Consider the following 20,955-nt stretch of genomic DNA (forward strand, 5'->3'; position numbering starts at 1 on the left):
TCCTATCTGAAGGGTTCACCACGATACAAGAATTAAACCAAGGAAATTTTGACCTCATTTGTCAAACTAAAAATAAATTGTTTGGACAGAAAGATAGCCAAATAAAATATGAGTAAAATACCTCTGAATGCTAGGTAAACTAGTCAACAAAGTAGCTACAGTTGAGGCCAAAGGTTTACATATACCTAGGCTAAAGACATTCACTCAATTTTTCACAAATCCACACATTTCATGTTACCATACATTTGCTGTGTTAAGTCTCAATCTACTTTGTTTCCATAAGAGGTCATTTCAATAATAATAGCTAAGAGAGATTTATTTTAGCTTTTATGTACTACATCAGATTTTCAGTGGGTCAAAAGTTTACATACACTGTTAGTATTTGGTGGCATTGCCTTTTAATTGCTTAACTTGAATCAAATGCTTGGGGCAGCCTTTGACATGCTTCACACAATACTTTTTTTTGCCAATTTTTCCTGACAGAACTGGTGTAACTCAGTCAGGTTTGTGGGCCTCCTTGCTTGAACACGCAGATTTTCAGTTCAGTTCACAAATTTTCTATGGTATGCATGTCAGGGCTTTGTGATGGCCACTCCAATACTTTCACTTCATTGTCTTTAAGCCTTTTTGTTAAAACTTTGTGGTATGCTTAGGATCATTTAACTTACTAGCAGATGTCTTGAGGTTTTGCTTAAGTATTTCTAGATAATTCTTCTTCCTTGTGATGCCATCTATTTTCTGAAGTGCACCAGTCCCTTTTCCAGCAAACACCCCCACAACATGATGCTGCCACCCCCATGCGTCACAGTTGGGATGGTGTTCTTCGGATTAAAAGCCTCACCCTTTCTCCTCCATACATAGCGCTGATCACTATGGCCAAACAGTTCAATTTTTGTTTAATCTGACCAGAGAATACTCCTCCAAAAAGCTAGGTCTTCATCCTGCTGATCACCTGCAAACTTCATCGTCTTTTTTTTGCCGGTCTTGGAGTAGGGGCTTCTTCCTTGCGCGAAAGCCTTTCAGGCTATGGCGATGCAGAATTCTCTTAATGGTGGATGTAGATACTTTGGTACCTGATGCCTCCAACTCCTTCACCAGTTCCTTTGTTGTTGTCTTGGGGTTCAACCTTTTGGACCATAGTTCGTTCAGCCCTGGGAGATAATTTGTGCCTCCTTCCTGAACGATGAAGTGTCAGTGTGGTGTGGTCCAAAGATTTTTATATTTGCATACAACTGTTTGTACAGATGCTCGTGGTAACTTCAGTTGATCCGACATTGCTCCTAAGGAGGAACCGGACTTGTGGAGGTCCACAATTGTTTTTTCTTCTGAGGTCTTGGCTGAGTTGCTTGGATTTTCCCATGGTATCAAGGGCAAAAAGGCAGTGGCTCTAAAGGCAGGCCCTTAAATACAGCCACAGGTGCCAATTAACCCCCAATTGTGACAATTAGCTAATCAGAAGCTTCAAAAAAGTAATTAAGTCAATTTCTGCAATCTTCCAGACTGTTTAAAGAGACAGTCAACTTGGTGTATGTAAACTTTTGACCCACTGGAATTCTGATATAGTCAATTAAAGCTGAAATAAATCTCTCGATTGTTTTAAAATGACCTCTGATGTAAACAAACTAGATGCCCTAATTCACTGGTTCTCAAACTCGGTCCTGGGGGACCACTGTATATGCTGGTTTTCGTACCAACCACAATTTCAATCCCAAAACCCAGTTCCAAAAACCTAGGGAAAACCCTGCTTTACCTATTTACTGAAATGTAGCCTGTCACCCAATTATTTTATCTTGATGGCTGTCACAGTCAACATTTTCCCACTATCCGTACTTTTTTTTTTCCCGCCATTGTAATTTGAATTCGCCCGAGTTCATTGTACTAGCCTACTGGGAGGGAATGCTGACTTCAGCTGTCTACTAAGTATTTTTCTGCGAGCCGTGGGAAAAACCGGCGGTCACTCTAGCTGTTGTCTCAGCCTCAGACGGTCCGCCCACTAGCTGTCACTCAAAACGCAAGGAGGACACCCTCGACCCCGCCACTATCATGTTACCTCCATAGTAACATGATAGTAACATTTTTGTGATGTCCAAATAGTATACATTTTTATGATAAAAAAATAAATAAATAAATAAATAAAAAAACATTTTAAAACCATTTAAAAACAATTTTGCAATGGTATAGAATATAAATAATGATACAGTATTTCAAATTTGCATCAGACTAAGTCCAATGAAATCCTTTCTACAAGTAATATGAAAATGATGCTCTTGCCACTTTAGTGCAGGTAAGGCAAGCTAAAGTTGAAAATGCCTAATCATTGCCCCTTTTCTGGATGCAGAGAAAGCAATATGCTTCTTCTTTATCCAAAAATGAAGACCTACAAGAAATGAGTTTTATTTCTGGAGCCCACTGGAACTACAATATTACAATAACCGGTACAGTTAGTATTTGCAGTGCCCATTTTCGCCAGGAACTTGTCGCAGAGCGTAGTAGTTCGGAAAGTAGACCTACCATCAGCTAGCAACAAATAAATAGCTTTCAAGCTTTCAGACATCTAATTCACCAGTTGACCGTTCTCAGCCATAGGAAGCTTCGACGTGCTTGGCTAGCACAGCCTGGAGATAAGAAGCAGGAACTGGGGAGGTTGTCATTTGAGGTGTGAATGTGTTTGTCTGTGTGTGTGGGGGTCTGTGTGTGTGTGTGTGTAAGAGAGAGAGAATGTCAGAGGGGGTGTCTATCTCTTTCACTAGATAAAATATGCAGCTTTCTTTCAGCAGTCAGTTTGGGCAACCTGAGAAGTTGTTTGTAATAGCTGGATGGAAGTGGGCATCAGAGTCCTGCATCTAGATCTAGCATTCTATATTTCATCTCGGTTCTTTTGGAATATTCTGCTGTTTTTTTGTTTTGGCATTTTGGATTACTTAGGGACAAATAAACTGTGGTTGGGTACCTTCTTTCATTCATTTCTTGTGTGACAGATGTCTGTAACATTTGTTAATTGTTGTAAGATAGTTGAACCTCGTCTTTAAATTTGACATGAATATTTGTTGCAACTTCTTACATTTCTTCACTTTAATCTGGGTGTGAGTTCTACATTTTGATAAAGGTTGATCCAACAGTTTGCTTTGCCTATCAAAGAATTTGCCGATTTAAATGATAATACATATCTTTGATAATAATTACCAAATAAAATTCAGAGTGTCAGACTTTAACGGTTGAAACGGCTGGGTTCAGAAAAAAAAACATATTTCACATAATCCTAATCTTGCTGACAAAGTTTAGACATGAAATAAAAGACTCTATCTATTAGAACGTAACATCTGGAGTTTGAGACTGTTAGAGTCTAATGTTAGCATACAGTAGCTCAGTGTTACAATGTTATCACACACTGAATGATCTTCAGGTTTAACTATACGATGGTACAGCCTAGTCTATGTTGCTTTCTTTCGTTTTGTCTGGTAGTGTAAGGTTATTATATGGGACAATCTGCTCTAACCGGCTCTAACCTAGCTAGCGATAAGAAATGGTTTACATGATGTGTGTTATGGATATGAATGTAAATGAGCACAGAATACATGCCCTCCCTGTCCTTGTCTGCTGAAAATGTCACCATAATCTAATAGTGTTTATTAAAATGTAATGATTATAATCCGTTTAGAAACTTGAAAGTAGTATTAAGATGACAATCAATTGCCACTTATCTGGAATATAACCACAATTTGAATCCAGTTTCACAGATCTTTAAATAAAGCCTGAGGTGGTTCGGTTGATGGGGGAGGGGGTCTACAATACTGCTTCGAAGAGGTGTGGAGGGAGTTGGTGGCAGTGTAAATCTCTAGTACTTCTCATTCCTCCCTTATTGAAATACCTCCCTTATTGAAAGAGGCTGCATTCTTTACATACCAGAGCAGATAACTGAGGTTTCTTAGGTACCACCTGAATCTCAACCAATAAGACACATACATAAGCATGTGTTCTGTCATATGCACTGACATGCAGACATACACACACTATTAAATGCACACAAATGTAATGTGTACTATAGTCTCGGCATCAGTTCAAACACAAAAAATGATATGCTTACCTGACAGGCAGATGAAGGTGCTGTAGGCTCCCACACCACCAGTGGCCAGAAAGGGGATCTTTTTCTTTGTTCGCCTCTTCACCTGTGCAGCAGAAAGCATCTTCTCGTCCCGTGGAGCAAATATCTCCTTGCTGATGGCTGATTTGGCACTCATTGCACAGCGCACACCTTAGACTGTTATCTGAAGAGGCAGAAGAATGCAAATCATAATGACAAAATTAGTTTGCAGAAAGAAAATTCTTACTTCCCGACATTATTCAAATTTTCAACATGCAACTACTGACATATTACATTTAATAGACTGCAGACTTGTATATTCTTCACCACCCGCCAGGATAACCACATCAAGTATGAATGAAAATGCACAAGATGTCTTTCAGCTTGGCTGAGCCACGCCCTGCCGAAACATCTCTAGGCACAGGCCTAATGACCACAGACCTGCTGGGCTTTCTGGGTCCGCCCCCACCTATTTTCTCACTAAGGAATGTTCCCACTGCAAAGTTCCTTTCACATTTACATCCAACTCACATTTTCCTCAATACGGACAGACTCGTTAATGGAAAGTAAAACCGTTTCATAATGCCGTCGGCCGTTTACATTCTGAAAGGATTTCAAACAAACACCCAGTTGTATTTCCCCATTGTTTTGCGCTCATATGACCTGCACTGTCAGACTGACAAGAACAAATGTTCCTCTGTTCAAAATACGCCACACTTGTTCATTTAGAATTCACTTTATAATACAGACCAAAACTATTCAAAATACAAAATAAATGCATAATAAATGTGTGCGACGAGACTGGACTCCCATTTACACAGCTCTAATAGGAATAAAGTACAAGAGACAAGTAATGTGCTTCAGCTGTATTTTCAATTATTTTAATAAGCACTTATTTCAATAATTTTCAATTAGTAACGTGGTCATGGTGCTATGATGGTGATAGATAGATGGTGAAGAGCCAGCTATCTTCCTGAAAATAAAGCTATTCTATTCTATTAAGTACCTGTGTTTTCATCTTTTGTACTTTCCTTTGTTTTTTCCTCAGAAATAATGGATAAGTACAAAAATCTAGATAGGACCTCTTTTCTTTTTCTTTTTTTAATGAACCCGAGGAGAAAACTATTTAACAATTAAACATTCAATACAATGTACAAAACATTTTCAAACTGCCATAAATCAGGGGTGTCAAACTAAATCCCAAGGGGGCTGCAGTGGGTTTTTGTGGTTTCCTTTCAGTCAGCTCCCAATTAAGGCCTTGAGAACAAAAGTGTGTGTGGATTCCTTAGTCAACTAATGACTTAAAATGAACCACTGCTGCCAAAAACACCTAGAAAACCAGCAGACACTGCGGCCCTCCAGGACTAGAGTTTGACAGCTGTGCCATAAATGCAAAAAATGCTTTTGAACTTTTCAACTATATGTTCTTCAACTTATTTATGCTTTAAAGGGGCAGTAATCTTTAAGACTAAAGTTAATAAAAAAGTTATTTCATGAACAGCATTAAGTAACAAGACCCACTGTTTCATGCAATATGTCCATGTTATATTACATTAATACGTGCAATATATTATATTAATATTTTTAATAATAATTGTTATTATTATTGCTTTATTCAGAGAGGTAGAAAGCAGAGAGGATAACAGAAGGGATCCCAGCTCAGAAGGCACTGTGGGCAGGGGATCAAACCCCCAATAGCGCAGGGGGAATCGTCCATAGCTTGAGAGTCAGCTGCATCACGGACTGCATCACGTGTGTTCCCTATTCGTTTTTTTATGTTCATGATTCATGGCTTCAGTTTTTCTTTGCTGCAACAAGATTTCATTTTTGCTAAATGTCAGTGTGGGGGTAGGCCACTTGAAAAATTTGGCACCTTCTAAATTTTACATTTTATAAAGTTACACACTAAACAGTTTGTTGTATAATTAAATTAATTTGGCATAATAGTTCAACATTTGAACTATTTAAATATAATTATTTAAGTAATAGATGCGAAATCTTGCAAATCTTGCGATGAATAACACAGCCACAGCAAAATACACAGGGCAATCTTGCTGGTCCACCAAACAGGCATGAACACACCATTCTACCTCACTACAGACCACCGTTTTTCCCACTATCCCCAACAACAGAAACGACTCCCCTCCCCCTCCGCACACATCCCCTGGACAACCTAACACTGGCACTGCAAAAAAATATATACCAGCAGAAAGCTGGACAGCAAGTACTGAATCAGATGCACTCTAATCTACGGCCGATTCAGGATCTGTTATTCAGTTTGCATCAATTCAAAAGATTCACACCAGTTTTCTCAAAAATATACCCGAGTACGAGTTTACACTGTACCAATGCCATTGTAATATTATAAAGAGATGCCAGAAAGACTGAGATCCACTGCATTCTTATGCAAATATCACAGCAGTGCCAGGCCTTCAGCAAGGTCACTATGCACACTGAGGAAATCTCAGCTAATGCAGAAAAGAAACTGGTAGTGCAGAAATTTAAATGTGACACACTCACCAACCAATATTTACTATTTACCATTTCAAAGTCCTATTCTTACATGTCACTACACATTACTGTAGATTTTTTGTGGCCACTGTGATTTACATACACTTTGTTTCATTGCGACTGAAATACCAAGGCTCGACGTTAAGTTATTTTTTTCTATTGGTGGTCAGTGTTCTACTTGGCCCAGGTACAATTCCACTGGCCCAGCTACCAAAATAAATAATCACTTTTAAAAGGAGATTATACAGGCTTATACTTTACATTAAAAGCTGTCAAACGCAAAATCTACAGTGCTAATACAAAAAAAAAAAAACAATGTAGCCCTTTATTAAATATTAAAATCTGCCAAACGCCGCCACCAAATTGTGGACAAGTTTCACCTATCTAAATGGTTTGACTGATCACAAATGCAAAATTTTGGAAATCATGGATGCAGCCTTCTTTGCCAGCGGATTTTGAATTTTGAAGGCGAGATGTTTGCAGTTTATCCAAGGCTAAAACAATAAAGCGGTAATAATATAATCAGTTAGTTTGTTCTCTTAAGGCTGGTTTGTATTCCAGCGACAGGTCACTGCAATTGATGTGCAATGTATGTTGCTGGTTGCAGCTAGCTAGCACATTAGCTACCTATTACAATGGACAGACTACTGTGGAAAAAACATCTAAGAGTGGTCATGGGGGAGCCTACCCATATAGGGCTATATATGCATAGCCTATAACTGCACTGTCTACAAGGATTCTCTTAAGCAACGGAATGCCTGGTCACAGATTGCTGCCAATTAAACATTTCTTTATAAATTAACGTTACATACCCATCTTGAATGAATGTCTTTGTTTGGCTAACAAGTTAGCAGACTAGCTGTTTAGATAACTTTCCTACATTATACATTAGCACAATTTTCAATTATTATCATTAATAACAATGTAATTTCAGTTTCACCACTGTGTAGAGAACCAGTTAGGCCTACTACAACATGGGAACCAGCTGCAGCCACGGCTCCCAATGTTATGAGTTACTAATGTTAATAATCTGTATTGTGAACAGTTACAATGACACAATTGTGGCTAGTCAGCTGATGGCAAGCATTTATGCTTTTAAGGTATTTGCTTTAACAGCAACTTAAGAGTTCTCTCCCAATCATTTGCCTATTAAACTGTCGCCTACATGACCATATAGGGTTATGGGTTGGTCTTATTTAGTCTTTCAGTGGGCGATGTTGGCTAATGCATTAACCTGTGTTGCAGATTGGCGCAACAAGTGAAAGCATGTAATTAAATAAGCTTGGTGGCATTCTGATATAACCAGTAAAATATTCCACATCCAGGAACCTCAAACATTTTCTCTAACTTAATAATCATACTCCCACAAGTGCTGCCATGTAGGCCTATTTAAAGGAGTAACAAAAAAAATTACATGTATTAAAGCTGCTTCTTGCTCCACTGTACTTTTTGCAAACGACAACAACCACAGTCAATGTTGGGCGAGAACAGAATGTTCATGAACGTACTGAGATTTAAGCCGAGCGACACGTCGCTGTACTATAAACCAGCGTTTAGTCTCTTAGCTCGCTAGCGATAAATAAAGGTAGATAAGTTGACTAGATAGCTATCATTATTGTTTTAATGCTACTTCAGTAAATAGCTGCTTTATCTTACAAGCAAATATCAGACCAATTGAGCCCTTAGTTGGCAGCCTACAATTATTAACAAATTATCAAGCGGTAAGGCTTGGGATAGTCATTGGTAAGCAAGCATCTTTACAAAAATAAATGAATGATAAAACTGTAATGTTTGTCATTGAAAAGTAAGTTTCAGTACAACAATGACAGCTGTAAAGGCAGTTATTTATAAGAAAGCATTGGTACAAATTTGAATTAATGATCAAGCCGACATTCGTTGTTTATGAGCAAGTGTCTGCACAGAAATCATGTTGTAGCGCAGATTCCAGGATAGTAAAAACATCACTTTCTTGACCCGGATAACATTTAGAGTACTGGCCCAATTGGGCAAGTGGCAGATCAACCAACTGGCCCAAACGAATGCCCCAGGCCAGCAAGCACTCCTTGTTGTCCAGCCCTGAATACATTTACAAAATGTATCCTACATTGAATTCCTCCCTGGTTACACTTAGCTATACATCACCTTTTCTGACACTTTCAATTAAATAAAGTGTTGAAGGACCTAGCCCAAATTGCATCAGCAAATGATCCATCATTATATATTTCGTCAAAAAAAGGTGAAAAAGAACGGATCTTCCTTTGTTTATCAAACAATTCAAACATTCCCTGGCATGGCTGGCAGTGACCCCCCTCATGGGTAACACGGAGATTCAGTGAAGGACAAGAAGGAAAGGAAGAATGCTTTTTTTTTTAAAGTGTTTGAAAGCAGCCCGTGTTAACAAGCCAGAGGCCAGCCATGCCAGTGCAACAAGCCAGTGCAGTCCAACAGCAGCACTGCTATTAGAGTGCATTTAGTGGTGCACTGCTGACTTAAAGGGTAAACGCCACATATCATTTTTTTAAATTAAATACACCAATTGGAAGCACTTGTCCTATTTAATGATTCACAATGTTAATAAACATTATTTTAGGGAAATAAAGGCAAGAAACAAGTTCCTAAAAGATCAAATCACTTGCCCTGGCTCCCTTTTTCAGTTTTCAGAATGATCACCTATGTCATGTTTTACCATGTGATAGAGTGGGTAACTGAGATACTGTCAAATTAGTTTTAGCTAGCCCTTTTTAAATTAAAGAATCAGCCTATATCGCTAAAACTTGACGTGCATAAGAAAGTTATTGCTAAAAGAACACGCGTTATGATGCTAGACAAATTCCATCACTGGAGGCAGATTACAGTCGATCCTGAACTGGGAGCTAATCACCTAGCGTTGTCCTTCTGCAGCCATTGACAGGGCTAACTAGGTTAGCATGCAGTCCGTATTGCCTACCCTTGCCGTGGACACACAAGGATGCATACAATAGGGAAAAGTCTTCTTGTATGAATCTGATAAGACAGCTAAACAGCGAATTTCTCAAAAAGTGCTATGGTTGTTGGCTTTGGGAAGATTCCACCAACTCCAATCACCTCTGGCTCAAACCTGAAAGGCTGTATTGTGGTAGTCAGGATCTGCGATTATGTCTTCAACAGAATCAGAGTCAGAGTCACCTGAGTCACTGATGATGTCCTTTGATTCAGAATCAAATATTGCAATGCTGTCAATTTCCATCATCTATTCAACCACATGCTGTCCATTTCTGTCATCTTTTCAACCTAAAGGTAAAATAGCAGAGCTTTATATCTTCCACTTATGCGTCACACATCACAGAAGTAATTTTCCGGGGTGACTTCAAGTGTTTATGTCAGGATTAGTCTCGCATAGCCAGACCTATCTCCACACTTCGTTTCAGCGCTGTGCCAGTGCTGGAGAAAGGTCTGGCTCAACCCATTATCATTCCGGTATAGGGGAAAAAATGCTCTGGCTTGTTTGTATTTCTTTAAACCAATCACAATCATCTTGGGCGGCGCTAAGCCCAGGATGCAGTGGCGGTGCCTTTGCAAAAATGGTAACACACAGACAGAGGAAGGGGCGGAGAATTCCGACTGGAATAGTCGGCCAATTGCAGGCTTATACCCACAGTCTATATATCAATTTGTCAAAATCGTAGCCAGCAACTAACAACATTTTCAGCTTAAATTAATGAAAAACCTCTCAACTAAAATGAATTGGTCTAACATGCCATTATGTGGTGCTGCTTGCACTTTAAGAAAGTGAATAAATGTAGAGTGCTTTTCTTGCATGGTGCACAAGACTCTTCACACCATAAAAGTATAGCCTACATAAAATAGCCACATAGTTAATATAATAATATAGTTACATATGTTTATAAGAAATTTAAAAATAGGTCTTCAAACAAGATGACACAGGGTCTTTAACAAAATCAAGTTAATTATTATAATGTAATGTAATGTATTCAAAAAACTCTAGCCCTAGAAGTGTAGCCTATGCCTTGTCCCCTCTTGTTTAGACGTAAGTGGCTGGAACAGTGAAGACGTGTTCTGGTGAGGATCTAAGGGGCCATACGGGGGTGGGTGGTTTGTGTGTAGGCATGTAAATGACTAAACACAGATTTAAAAAGAGACCATTCAAACAGCAAATCAGCGAGAGGTAAGGGTTCCTGCCAGAAACTGTGCTGACAGGGCCATGACACAAACAGCTGGAAGGACCAGCTTGGTTTTGTCGTTTCTCTCCTCAGTTCATAGAATTTATTAAGCCCGTTTCCTCAGCCAAATCAAATGAATACGTGTCTCCACAATCCCCGGTGGAAAAAACACCTCACTGCTGCACTCAAGATGGAATGCTAGACTGTGGCCAAGTGTGCAACACGGCACTAAAAACAGGCATTGAGAAGAGCTCCACAAGGTTTCAAAAACCTTTTCACTCCAAATTGGACTGAGTATAAAGGTAAAACATCCAATATATCCAGAATTACTTGAAAAACATTTCCTGTTCTGGGGAAACTGATTATATCTACAATGAGCAAGATAACATTTCCAACTAATACTGCTGTAATAAATTTTACATTGCGCACAACTTTCATGCTATATATTGTCTCTGTCTTCAACACAAGAAATGAATTGGCATGCAATCAAGTCTGTCTTTCCGTTGCTTTGGGAAACAGGGTCCAGCTTTAAGAAAAAGATGTTTGTTTCAGATAAGGTATTCTATGCTGTCATCTCTCGCCTCGCATCCTGTGAACCGGCTTGCCAGGGGCAAAATGCATACACTTAGGCCCCATTTACACAAGGCATGAAAATCCATCTGTAATCAAATTTGTGGCTACAACTGCAGCATTTGATCCAGGATTCATTTAGAGGAAGCCAAATTGCTCCCCTTCTATTTTTTAGGCGGTCATCGTTAAATGTCATGTGGTCAATATAAAAAATAAGACACCCGGGGATTAAAAACATAATATTAATAAATACAACAATACCTTAATTTATCTTTCATTGCATAAAGACAGTAAACAATACATTCCTTGGATGTACTGTGTTTTTGCAATACAAGCTGAATTTATGAATACATTTAAATCAAATATTATATAATAATAATAATTATTATTATTATTATTATTATTATTATTTATTATTAAGTACTAAAAACTGAAAAGTGGCCATCAAATTTCCACATAGCTATTAGGTTTCTTCCTCCATAAGCAATACTATTTATAGTTTTTAAATTATAAAGCTTTTGAAAACAGCTTCCACTGCCTTAATATTGGTGGAACACTCAGCTTACAGCAGAACACCAGCCCAGAAACTTTACCAAGGTAACAGCTGGGATAATTATAGTATCCTAACCAATGCCAATGGGGTACTACACTTACAAACATTGACCAACTTGACCAATCACTGCTTGAATGTAAGAATGACATAATTAGGTAACGATAGTTTAGCCAGAGGTAATAAAGCCAGCTAGTAAGCTCACTAGCTAGCTAATGTTACCAATATAAAGTTAGCTACACAGACTTGCAGCTAATGACTAGATGACCAGCTAGTTAGAACATGGGTTTGAAAAGGTTGGCAGCACTGGTCCTGCAGCTTGATGCATTCACACTTTGTAGAAACAAGTATAATGGTATTGTTTGCTTTTTTTTTTTGATAGCTTCACATAATATTTGAACTTATATCACAAAAATGTTGCAAGTTCAAAACGCTAGAAGTCGCTAAATGACATCATATGCTAATTTACACATTTATGACCACATACTAATTTGCATGTGAAAACATGCACCTCACTGGTTGATGGTTGACTGTTTCTGTCTGCACTCACTAACCAGCCGCTGTGTTATGTGAGCTGTAGAGCAATAGCAAGCGCTGGAAAATCTGCAGACCCATCAAGCGGTGGTAGCAACTGTTTTCCAAATAAGCTGATGTCTGCTCAAAAAGTCGCTAAAGGGATCTGAAAATTCGCAAAATCTAGTGACAAAGCCACAAAGCTGGCAACAGTGGTAGGGACAGTTCAAGCTTATTCAACCAAACCTTTTGGCACTAATGTCATCTTGCAAGGTCATCCCTCTTCCCTACACTCTAATTAGCAATTATTTTTAAAACTCAGAAAATTGGATTGAAGGGGTGTGCACACATCAGACATCAGGTGACTTTGCAAGCACCAAAGGTTGCATATGATAACTGGTGGCTGGGCTGTGTTGAAGAGATGATGCCCAGCACTGGAGCACTTGCCAATGAACACACAGGAACGTCTTCACCACTCCTGGCTTCTTTCACACATTCACAGCCTTCTTTGCACAGTTGTGCCCCTGACCAACGGCTGCCACTATAACTCAGTACAATAGTCATTGGTGTTGTTGTCATCTAGGGTGCACTGCTCTTTGAAAATGGTCTCTGCCTTGGTTGTATAGAAATTGTTAATATGCACAGAGCAGTGGTTCTAAAATTCAGTTCTGGGGGACCCCTGTGTATGAGGGTTCTTGTTCGAACCACAATTGCAAAATTGTGAATTTGTTCATTACGGTGCTTTTCATGTTCAGAGGGATTATTTACCCTCTTAAGCCACATTATTTCAGACACAGCTGTAAATGCCCGTAAGAGTAAAAGTTTCATGTTCACATTGTGCTTACTGTACTATTTTGTAAACAACTGCCTAAAGATAACTTTAACTTATCAAAATAGATTGAGGAGAATAAATAGGCTACGAAATAAGTTGCTGAACACACATTTTTTTTTTTTTTTTTCAGAATTTAATTCATTAAACATTAACACAATGCAGGTTTATCATTTAATTTGTCTTTGAATTCTATATTGTCTGCCATATCGTTAGTTGGCTGTGTGTCCACACGTTCACCAGTTAGGAGCCAATTGCTTCACCCAGTCTTTAACTTGTTAAAAACATTTTTTTTTAAACTCTCTCGTTGTAACTGTTTGCAATATAATACAATGTGAATATTGGACTTTCAAGGCATGCATAGCTATTTCTGACATAATATGGCTACGGTAAATATCCTCTATAAACAAATTAAAGCAATATTCAAAAAAAAAAAGAAGTAAAGCTTGTTAAAAGAAAGCTTTCTTTCCAGTGTGGAAAAAAAAAACAGAATACACAGGTGTTCCCTGGGACCGAGTCTGAGAACCACTGACATAGAGGAGTGCAACTTTGTTTTCTCTCTAAGCAATCATAAACCTTTAACTTCTTTGCAGAAACGCCAACAGTACCCTACACATGGAAAGGTCGAGTTGAAAGTCGATGTTTGCGCAACCATTCTAGTACCATATCCACCACCTGTGGTGCCATCCCAATGCAAATATCCTGATTGGTTTCAACGCAAGTCTACTTTTTTGAGTCATCAATCCTTCCTAGCTGGAAAAACGGGTATATCGAAACGCATTCTACCTGCGAGAGCTGCAAAGCTAAGATTACAAGCTATGATTTCGGAAATGCAGCACTTAATGTTATTACCAGGAAAGGGGCGGCGTTTTGGAAACTTTCTGAACATGGATTCTATTTAGATTGAAGCACGCCTTTGTAGGCTTTGCACAAACGTTTTACGGTCACAATCTAGTTGTACCCATTATGGCTTACTTTACGGTCAGAAAATCGGACTCAAGTCAATTTAACAAAGTCAGATGTTTCCACTAATAATAATTCTAATTCTAATTATTATTATTATTATTGTATTATTACTACTACTATAACAATAATAATAATAACATTAAGGAACGGAATTGCATACAATTGAACAAATGTAGTAGCCTACTTTCCAGTAGCCTACTTTAGCTAGGGGGAAAACAGGCAGACAGGAGGCACTCCAGCAAGAAACCACACCAAACGCCACTGAAAGGAATTAGCCTATTCGCTACTGAAGTTATGTGACTTCGCAAACGTCGCTAGCAATAGGTAGGCTATAATATTTACCAAGTAGCCTATGAACAATACGACATACCTATATTGAAGTTAACAGACGCGCTGAAGACCAGCTTAAAGAGTTGCATTAACTCGATCAGATAGTGGTAGGTAAACGAAACCCTTAAGTGAAACTCTTCGAAGTCCACCAAAACCAACCTGTTTCCAATACCCCGATAAATTGCGCGCTGGTCTAGTGAATTTCCCACGTGGAATGCCTTGGATTTTGACCGTTTTTTTGTCAGCTCGTTTGTTTCCTTGAGTCCATTTGATCCGGTTAGTTGCTGAAGCGAGATATAAACATTTCGCTATTAAAAATCCGTTCAACGTCTGACAACAGACCTGCTCTCTTTGCATTCAGCCCGGTGTGGGAGAACGAGATCGTTTGTGCATTTCAAAGCTCTTACTTCTAATCACGTGGGGGCTTTACATACGACGTAGACCTATACACGCGTATTTTTCTATGAAATCGTTGTCCAGATGAACGACGAACAAATACATTTATGTATATATTAGTTCAGCGCGCATTATTACACGGTATATAGGCTACTAAAATGTATTGTAGCCCCAAACTCAACTCTACAATCAGAATCATCCAAAAATTAGTAATCCAACTGGATTGTTGACAGAACCAGAAATGTACGCAGTGCCATGTGTCCTGATTGGGACTAAATTGTGCTTAAGCGAATACTTTATTTTGACGAACCTTTCTCATGCTGCTGTACCCCGCAGCCCCAATAACATTGACAGCACTAAACACTGACAGCCTATAATGTTGAAACGTGCCTATAAAATGTTCTTACAACCAAATTAGTGTTTTACACTGAAAGACTACGATCGGAATTTTAGCTAATACTATTTTCCGTAATCTTCCTACTAAACAGCCATTCATTTGTTTATTGTAACTGGAAGGGCCCACTTACCTGAGAAAGTTTCGATGAATGGGGTCACTCATATGTTGTCACCATGGTTTCTGTGCAATTCGGTAAATCCTGGAAATTTCGATAGGACGCTCAACTGATTCAGGTTCGTTTTCAGTCAACTGAAGTGCTTCGATAGCAGCTGCTGCCTCACCTAGGTCAACTACTGTTATGAACTTAGCTTTCACCACCCCGGTCATGCTACACTTCTGTAATGTAAAGCGCTGCTCTGTCTCCGATGTTCTCCAAGAGTTAAGTGCGGCACTCCGTTTCGTTGTCTGATAAGTGGCGTCACACATAACAACATGGGGAATACCTGGAGAGGTGTTCCGAGGCCGTCACAAGATGTCCTGGATAATTCCCGTTTGTCTGTCACTGAAGGCACAGTGTATCAGTGGGTCCTGCCCTCATCACTTGAGGTGACCAGTTTCAGACTAACCGGACACTTCAGACCGGCAAAAAATAACTTAGTGTACGATGACTTAGGTACAGGCTACGAAAAGGGATCAACTTGTGATACTGCTTGGCTGATAAAAAAAAAAGGTGTGTCACTAATCTCTGACTTGACTCAACACTTGTTAACCAGCATTCCAATGCGGCTGTGGTAACTGAATAGCCTACCTTCCTATCATGGCGTGGTGGGCTGTACTGTAGACACATGCTAGGCTGTATTACAGTAGTTGCGAGATAGCGTACGTTCAGTGTAACAGCGTACAAGCAGTTGTTTTAAATAAATTAAACATGTAACTCCATAGGACGTGTTCGGCTAAAATTTAAGGAGGAACATATAGCCACATCCTTTAATTAAATGGCTTGTTTCCGAAAGTTTGCGAACAGGTGCACTTAACGACGTATCGAGTTTTCATACGGTTCATTTCGGTAGCGGTCTGGCCTTGTGGTTTTAACTCTAGTTAATGGTGCAATTAGCCCACATGATCTCAATTCTGTACCCTCTCAGATTTACCATCTCAAAAACTGCTCACTCAAGTAACACAACTGAGAACCTAGCTGTCTCTGAACGACAGCGCGCTCCTCACCACTACGTAAGTTACGATTGGCATGCACGTACTATGACGGAGGTGTTGCGTCATTTCGTTCGTTCCGCTTTGACATGGCCGCTGTGTTTTTAGTAATGCTGTACGAATATTCTCCTCTTTTTTATATCAGTGTCGTGTCTTTATGTTTTATCATTACGGCTGCTATGGTGCTGGGTTGGTACGTTCTCCAGAAAATCTTGAAACATTGATTAATATTAACGTGCTAGTTTTATAACAGAGACAACTTGGGAAGGTAGCAAAGAGGAAGTTAGCCAAGCTTGCCTCGTTAACTAAAAAACGTTAGTTAGCTATCAAATTGTTAGCTGTCGCTCTGTACTATATTCTGTAGCTAGTATGTATATATAGTGTTTACCATGCAAGCTAAATGATTTACATAGCCAAGTGCAAGCATGATAACGTTAACTGACCGATCATATGTAGCTAATAGAAAATTGTTATGTGGTGCTGGCAGTGTTGCAGATGCACAGTTTAAAGCACAGAAGGAACTCATGTTAACTCGCTGTACCATTATAGTGAACTCGAATCTCTGCATATCGATCTAGTGGGTGCTTGTATATCACTTGCTAAATCTTAGTAGTCAGAAGTTAACTAACATGAACTTAATGGAATTATACGTTTAATGTCGCTTGTCAACAGCTGTTGTTACTGTGCTGTGTACATTTACTACATCACATTACATTTATTTGGAAGACGCTTTTATCCAAAGCGGCGTACAATAAGTGCATTCTATATATTAATATATTAAGTCTATACAGTCTTGTGGTCATTTGAACCCCAAAACGCGCTTGTCATTTAACGTCAGTGTTTTTCCGCCGCCTCTGAAAGGTTCGGTTTCGACGTGCCTGTGATTCTGCGGAGCTCTGACGACGCGGACTCCTCATGGAATATTCCGGAGAAGAGGATGGTGCAGAAGACCAATCCATTTTCCCTCCAGATAGGCATAACCCCTTCCTCTGTTGCAGGTGAGAGTCATCCAACTACTGGTATTCACCATGGACACATCACCAATATTTGCCTTTTTGTCATTAATTAATTCCTATCATCAGACTAGTGGCGAGAAAGAATAGTGGTGGTAATGCTGCAGTCTTGTCTCAGAGGGGATGGCTCTGCGTCCTGGCTGTTTGGAGAGGTGTGTTCTTAGCTGCTACTGGGGATGCAGTGTGCAGGCTTTGCAGGCAGCCCTCCACACCCACCAGCATGGCCTGATCCTCAGCACCCCTCAGGTCTTCCAGGAGGCCCTGCACTCCCAATACCAGCACTGTCAGACTTTCCAGTATCCTTCTCATGTCCTCCCAGGTGGGCGGTAGTCTCAGTTTGTATGGCAGGGGTCCCCAGCCCTGTTCCCAGAGACCTGCTGTAGGGTTACCAACAGTCCTCTATTACCCAAGATGTCCTGCATTTAAGCCAAAAACCCTTTGTCCCATATTTCCTGCAGGTTTTAAGTGTCATCAATGAATTACCGTGGCATACACAGAAAAAAAATCTGGTGATTAGGCACATGGCATCATAGTGGATCAAAGCCAGACTGTGTCCTATCCTATTTCCTGAGCTCAGTCAACTTCAGCAAGTTTCTGTTACGCCAAATTTCAGCAGTAACTTAACTGACTGACTAAACCAGTAGAAGTATGGAGAACAGGGTGCAGAAGACTGACAGGGCTTTGGATTTCCTGTAGTTTGGCTGCAGTGGGGAAAACTCTTATTTAGTGTCGGTGGGAGGGCTGACATTGACCAGAACTCTTAACCGACCTGGGAAACTGCTCACCCTTATACTGTGAATTATATTGTACTTAATAATACTTGCTCTGGACCCCAAAGTGCTTCAGTCCAGGATACCACCGAGATGTTTGCTTCTTTGACCAAACCTCCAGCGTTGCGAAAGGGGACTTGGAGGAATGTATCAGTCAAATGCCAGCAGATTTGGGGGCCGTGGATTTCGGATTGATGCCTCGTTCATGCTATCCGCTGGTGGCCCTGCTGACCCTGGCAGATGAAGAAGCCAGAGATGTCTATGACATCGTAAGTCACAGGGGGGCTGTGGTACTCAACCCGAAATATCAGTTTCATGGGGAGTGATAGGGCTGTCAGACTCACAGGAAGAAACTGTCTGATGGTGCTCTTGAATTTGAACTTTCAGGTGGCAAACGTGACTGTTGTCCATGTTCCAGACGACAAGTACAGAATGTCTGCCCGGATCCTGTTCCAGTACCTTCTCACTGCACAAGGAAATATGTTTGAGCTAAAGGTAACTAAGAATAGTTTTCTTAGTCACGATTGTTTGGTAAGCAGAACCTGTTGCCGTTATCTTAGTGTTATGCTTTCATAGGTTTGTGTGCCAGGGCCGTTTCTGAGAGGGCATCAGTAACTTGTGCTGAGTGTCTGCTTTGTGTGCTGTCCGTATGTCAAACTGCTGTGTGTCTGTCAGTATTGAGTGTCTCAAAGCCCCATGTTGTTTCCCCTACAGCCGCTTTTCATGTCTGCAGAAGAGGGTGGGCAGGTCGATCTCTCAGGCCCCACCCCTGCCATGGAGGAGGAGGAGGAGCCTGGCGCTGAGGGGATGGAGCCAACGGCAGAGTCTGAGGCGGAGGGGGAGGGGACCCCGGGGGTGGGCAGAGACTGTGTGGTGTGCCAGAATGCCCCGGTGAACCGCGTCCTCCTGCCCTGCAGGCACACCTGCCTGTGCGAAGGCTGTGTGGCCCGGTTCCAGCACTGCCCCATGTGCCGGGCCTTCGTCCTCGAGTCCTTTGCCCTGTCTCAGCAGCTCCCTGCTGGCGAGGAAGAGGAGGACGAATAAAGGCCGCTGTCTGGATACGGCTGTGTAGCCTCTCAGACTACAAGCAGGGGGTCCGGTCCCTCAGACTGGAACACGGACACAGTTTATGCCCAGTGTGAGGTTAGCTCACAAAGGCTATGCAGGGCTAGAAATAACACTCCTAATGTATGGGTGTTTAAGCCCGTACAGGTCTTACCATAAGCAGTTCAGCACGAAGATAGTGGAGTATATGACTAGGCTGAAATGTTGGCTTACAAGTCGTAGTCAGATTTTAGTCTGTTGGAGGTCTTGGACATGCTCTGACATCAACCAATTTTAAATATATTTTAAATCTTTGCATTCATATTCAAAGTCATACGGGTGCAACCAGTCTACTTGTTGGTTATGCCAGAATGCGTGACAGCTGGAGTGAATTAAGTAAGTTATTCAATCCGGCATAGTAACATCACAAACAAATGTCAAACCCTCTTTTTGCATTAGGACAGTTGCTTTCAACCCAGTGCAGAAGGAATAAGTTGATTTCTGGCTGTCCTGACATCCACAGGCATGTGTGAAAAGTGTGTGAAGTTTGAAGTGGGGATTGAGACCGCTTTCTCTACTGAACATCATTCACAAAATGCCCACAAATCCCAGTGTCGCACGTATGTGTATGAACTTAATCCGACGCAGACAGGAAGTCAGTCACGCACATTTAGAAATGCGGTTTCTTGCAGGTACGAATGCTGTCTGATGCAGACTTAAACTCCGTCACACACACAGTTGTTGACATAAACCCGGTTTTGCACATGTATAAATTCTGTCTCTCACAGTTCTTGTATATACTTTGTAGTATATTTTGTGAATAGTTTTAACAGCTTTGGATGGGAAACTACCCATGAGTCTGTGAAATATGTGTGGATATGTATATATCAATATTTAGGTGACAGAGCAATACTTAATTTATTTGCTTTCTACGTGCTGGTGAAATATTTGAAATCAAATATACAATCCAACAATCAACCTGTGCAATGGTATGTGTGTGTCTGTGTCTGTGCATGCTTCTGCGCGCACTTGTGCATGCTACTTATTACAGCAGCAACCCAGGTCAACTGTTAATTTTTATAAATGGGAATTTATACAAGAAGAAAGTCTTCATTTATCTTAGTAGCTAGTTTTCCCAATAATGCTCTTTAAAATGAATAGCGATAAATTTATCACACAGTGGTAAACGTAGATTACTTTTTCTTTTTCAAGAATGGTTATCATTGTTCCTTGAACACACTGCATGAAGTTAGCTTTCCTTTTTTGATTAACCTGTATTAGTATTGTCTCATTGTAAGGATTGATTGATTGATAAGTTTATTTGTCCCCTTGGGGAAATTATAGTTATAACTGCTGCACGTACGCAACAATGAAACAATGTCATGCAGTCCTAAAAATGTGACACGAAACAAAATATACATACACACACTCACACGCATATATATATATATATATATATATATATATATATATATATATATATACACACACACATACGCTTATGTACATTATACATACACATTAGTTCATGCACAACTAATGACATCTCCGGCTAAGAAACGGCTGAGCAGTCGATTGTCCAAATTACTTTTGCTCCCCTAAAATGGGGGACTATAAAAAGGGCTGTAATTCCAAAAACGCTCACCCAATATATTGTCAAATGGAAGCTGATAGTT

General features: G+C 40.1%; 2 protein-coding genes across 13 annotated transcripts in view; one reads left to right on the plus strand and one right to left on the minus strand.

The window, feature by feature from the left end:
• The window catches only part of LOC118229816 (syntaxin-binding protein 6-like), a 42,341-nt gene extending 26,283 nt beyond the window's left edge, over positions 1 to 16,058 (minus strand). For 2 of the 9 annotated variants that reach the window (XR_004765733.1, XM_035422221.1), the window contains exons 1-2: positions 14,670 to 14,913; positions 4,085 to 4,265 (exon numbers count right to left, since the gene is read on the minus strand). Coding sequence is in view for 8 of the 9 variants with exons in the window: in XM_035422221.1 (XP_035278112.1) it covers positions 4,085 to 4,238 (154 nt within the window). In the remaining variant the exon portion in view is untranslated. The other 7 variants (XM_035422228.1, XM_035422222.1, XM_035422229.1 and 4 more) reach the window with 7 other exon arrangements.
• A 330-nt stretch (positions 16,059 to 16,388) lies between these two features.
• On the plus strand, positions 16,389 to 20,257 carry cgrrf1 (cell growth regulator with ring finger domain 1). 4 transcript variants are annotated; one of them, XM_035422219.1, is made up of 6 exons: positions 16,389 to 16,473; positions 17,314 to 17,450; positions 17,584 to 17,761; positions 18,357 to 18,504; positions 18,623 to 18,730; positions 18,950 to 20,257. In XM_035422219.1, the coding sequence occupies exons 2-6, from the start codon at positions 17,390 to 17,392 to the stop codon at positions 19,277 to 19,279; spliced, it is 825 nt and encodes a 274-aa protein (XP_035278110.1). In that variant the 5' UTR covers positions 16,389 to 16,473; positions 17,314 to 17,389; the 3' UTR covers positions 19,280 to 20,257. The 4 variants fall into 4 exon arrangements, with proteins under 4 accessions (XP_035278110.1, XP_035278109.1, XP_035278108.1 ...); XM_035422218.1 differs by lacking the exon at positions 16,389 to 16,473 and adding an exon at positions 16,517 to 16,567; XM_035422217.1 differs by lacking the exon at positions 16,389 to 16,473 and adding an exon at positions 16,521 to 16,645.
• The last annotated feature ends 698 nt before the right edge of the window (positions 20,258 to 20,955 follow it).

This window comes from Anguilla anguilla, chromosome 6 (assembly GCF_013347855.1).
Source record: "Anguilla anguilla isolate fAngAng1 chromosome 6, fAngAng1.pri, whole genome shotgun sequence".
NCBI classification, from domain to species: domain Eukaryota; kingdom Metazoa; phylum Chordata; class Actinopteri; order Anguilliformes; family Anguillidae; genus Anguilla; species Anguilla anguilla.

Coding starts and splice junctions, on each gene's coding strand:
- cgrrf1 (XM_035422217.1), top strand. CDS start 16,542: ATGGCCGCTGTGTTTTTAGTAATGCTGTACGAATATTCTCCTCTTTTT. Junction 17,451..17,583: donor AACCCCTTCCTCTGTTGCAG/GTGAGAGTCATC, acceptor GTCTTGTCTCAG/AGGGGATGGCTCTGCGTCCT. Junction 17,762..18,356: donor CAGCACTGTCAGACTTTCCA/GTATCCTTCTCA, acceptor CCAAACCTCCAG/CGTTGCGAAAGGGGACTTGG.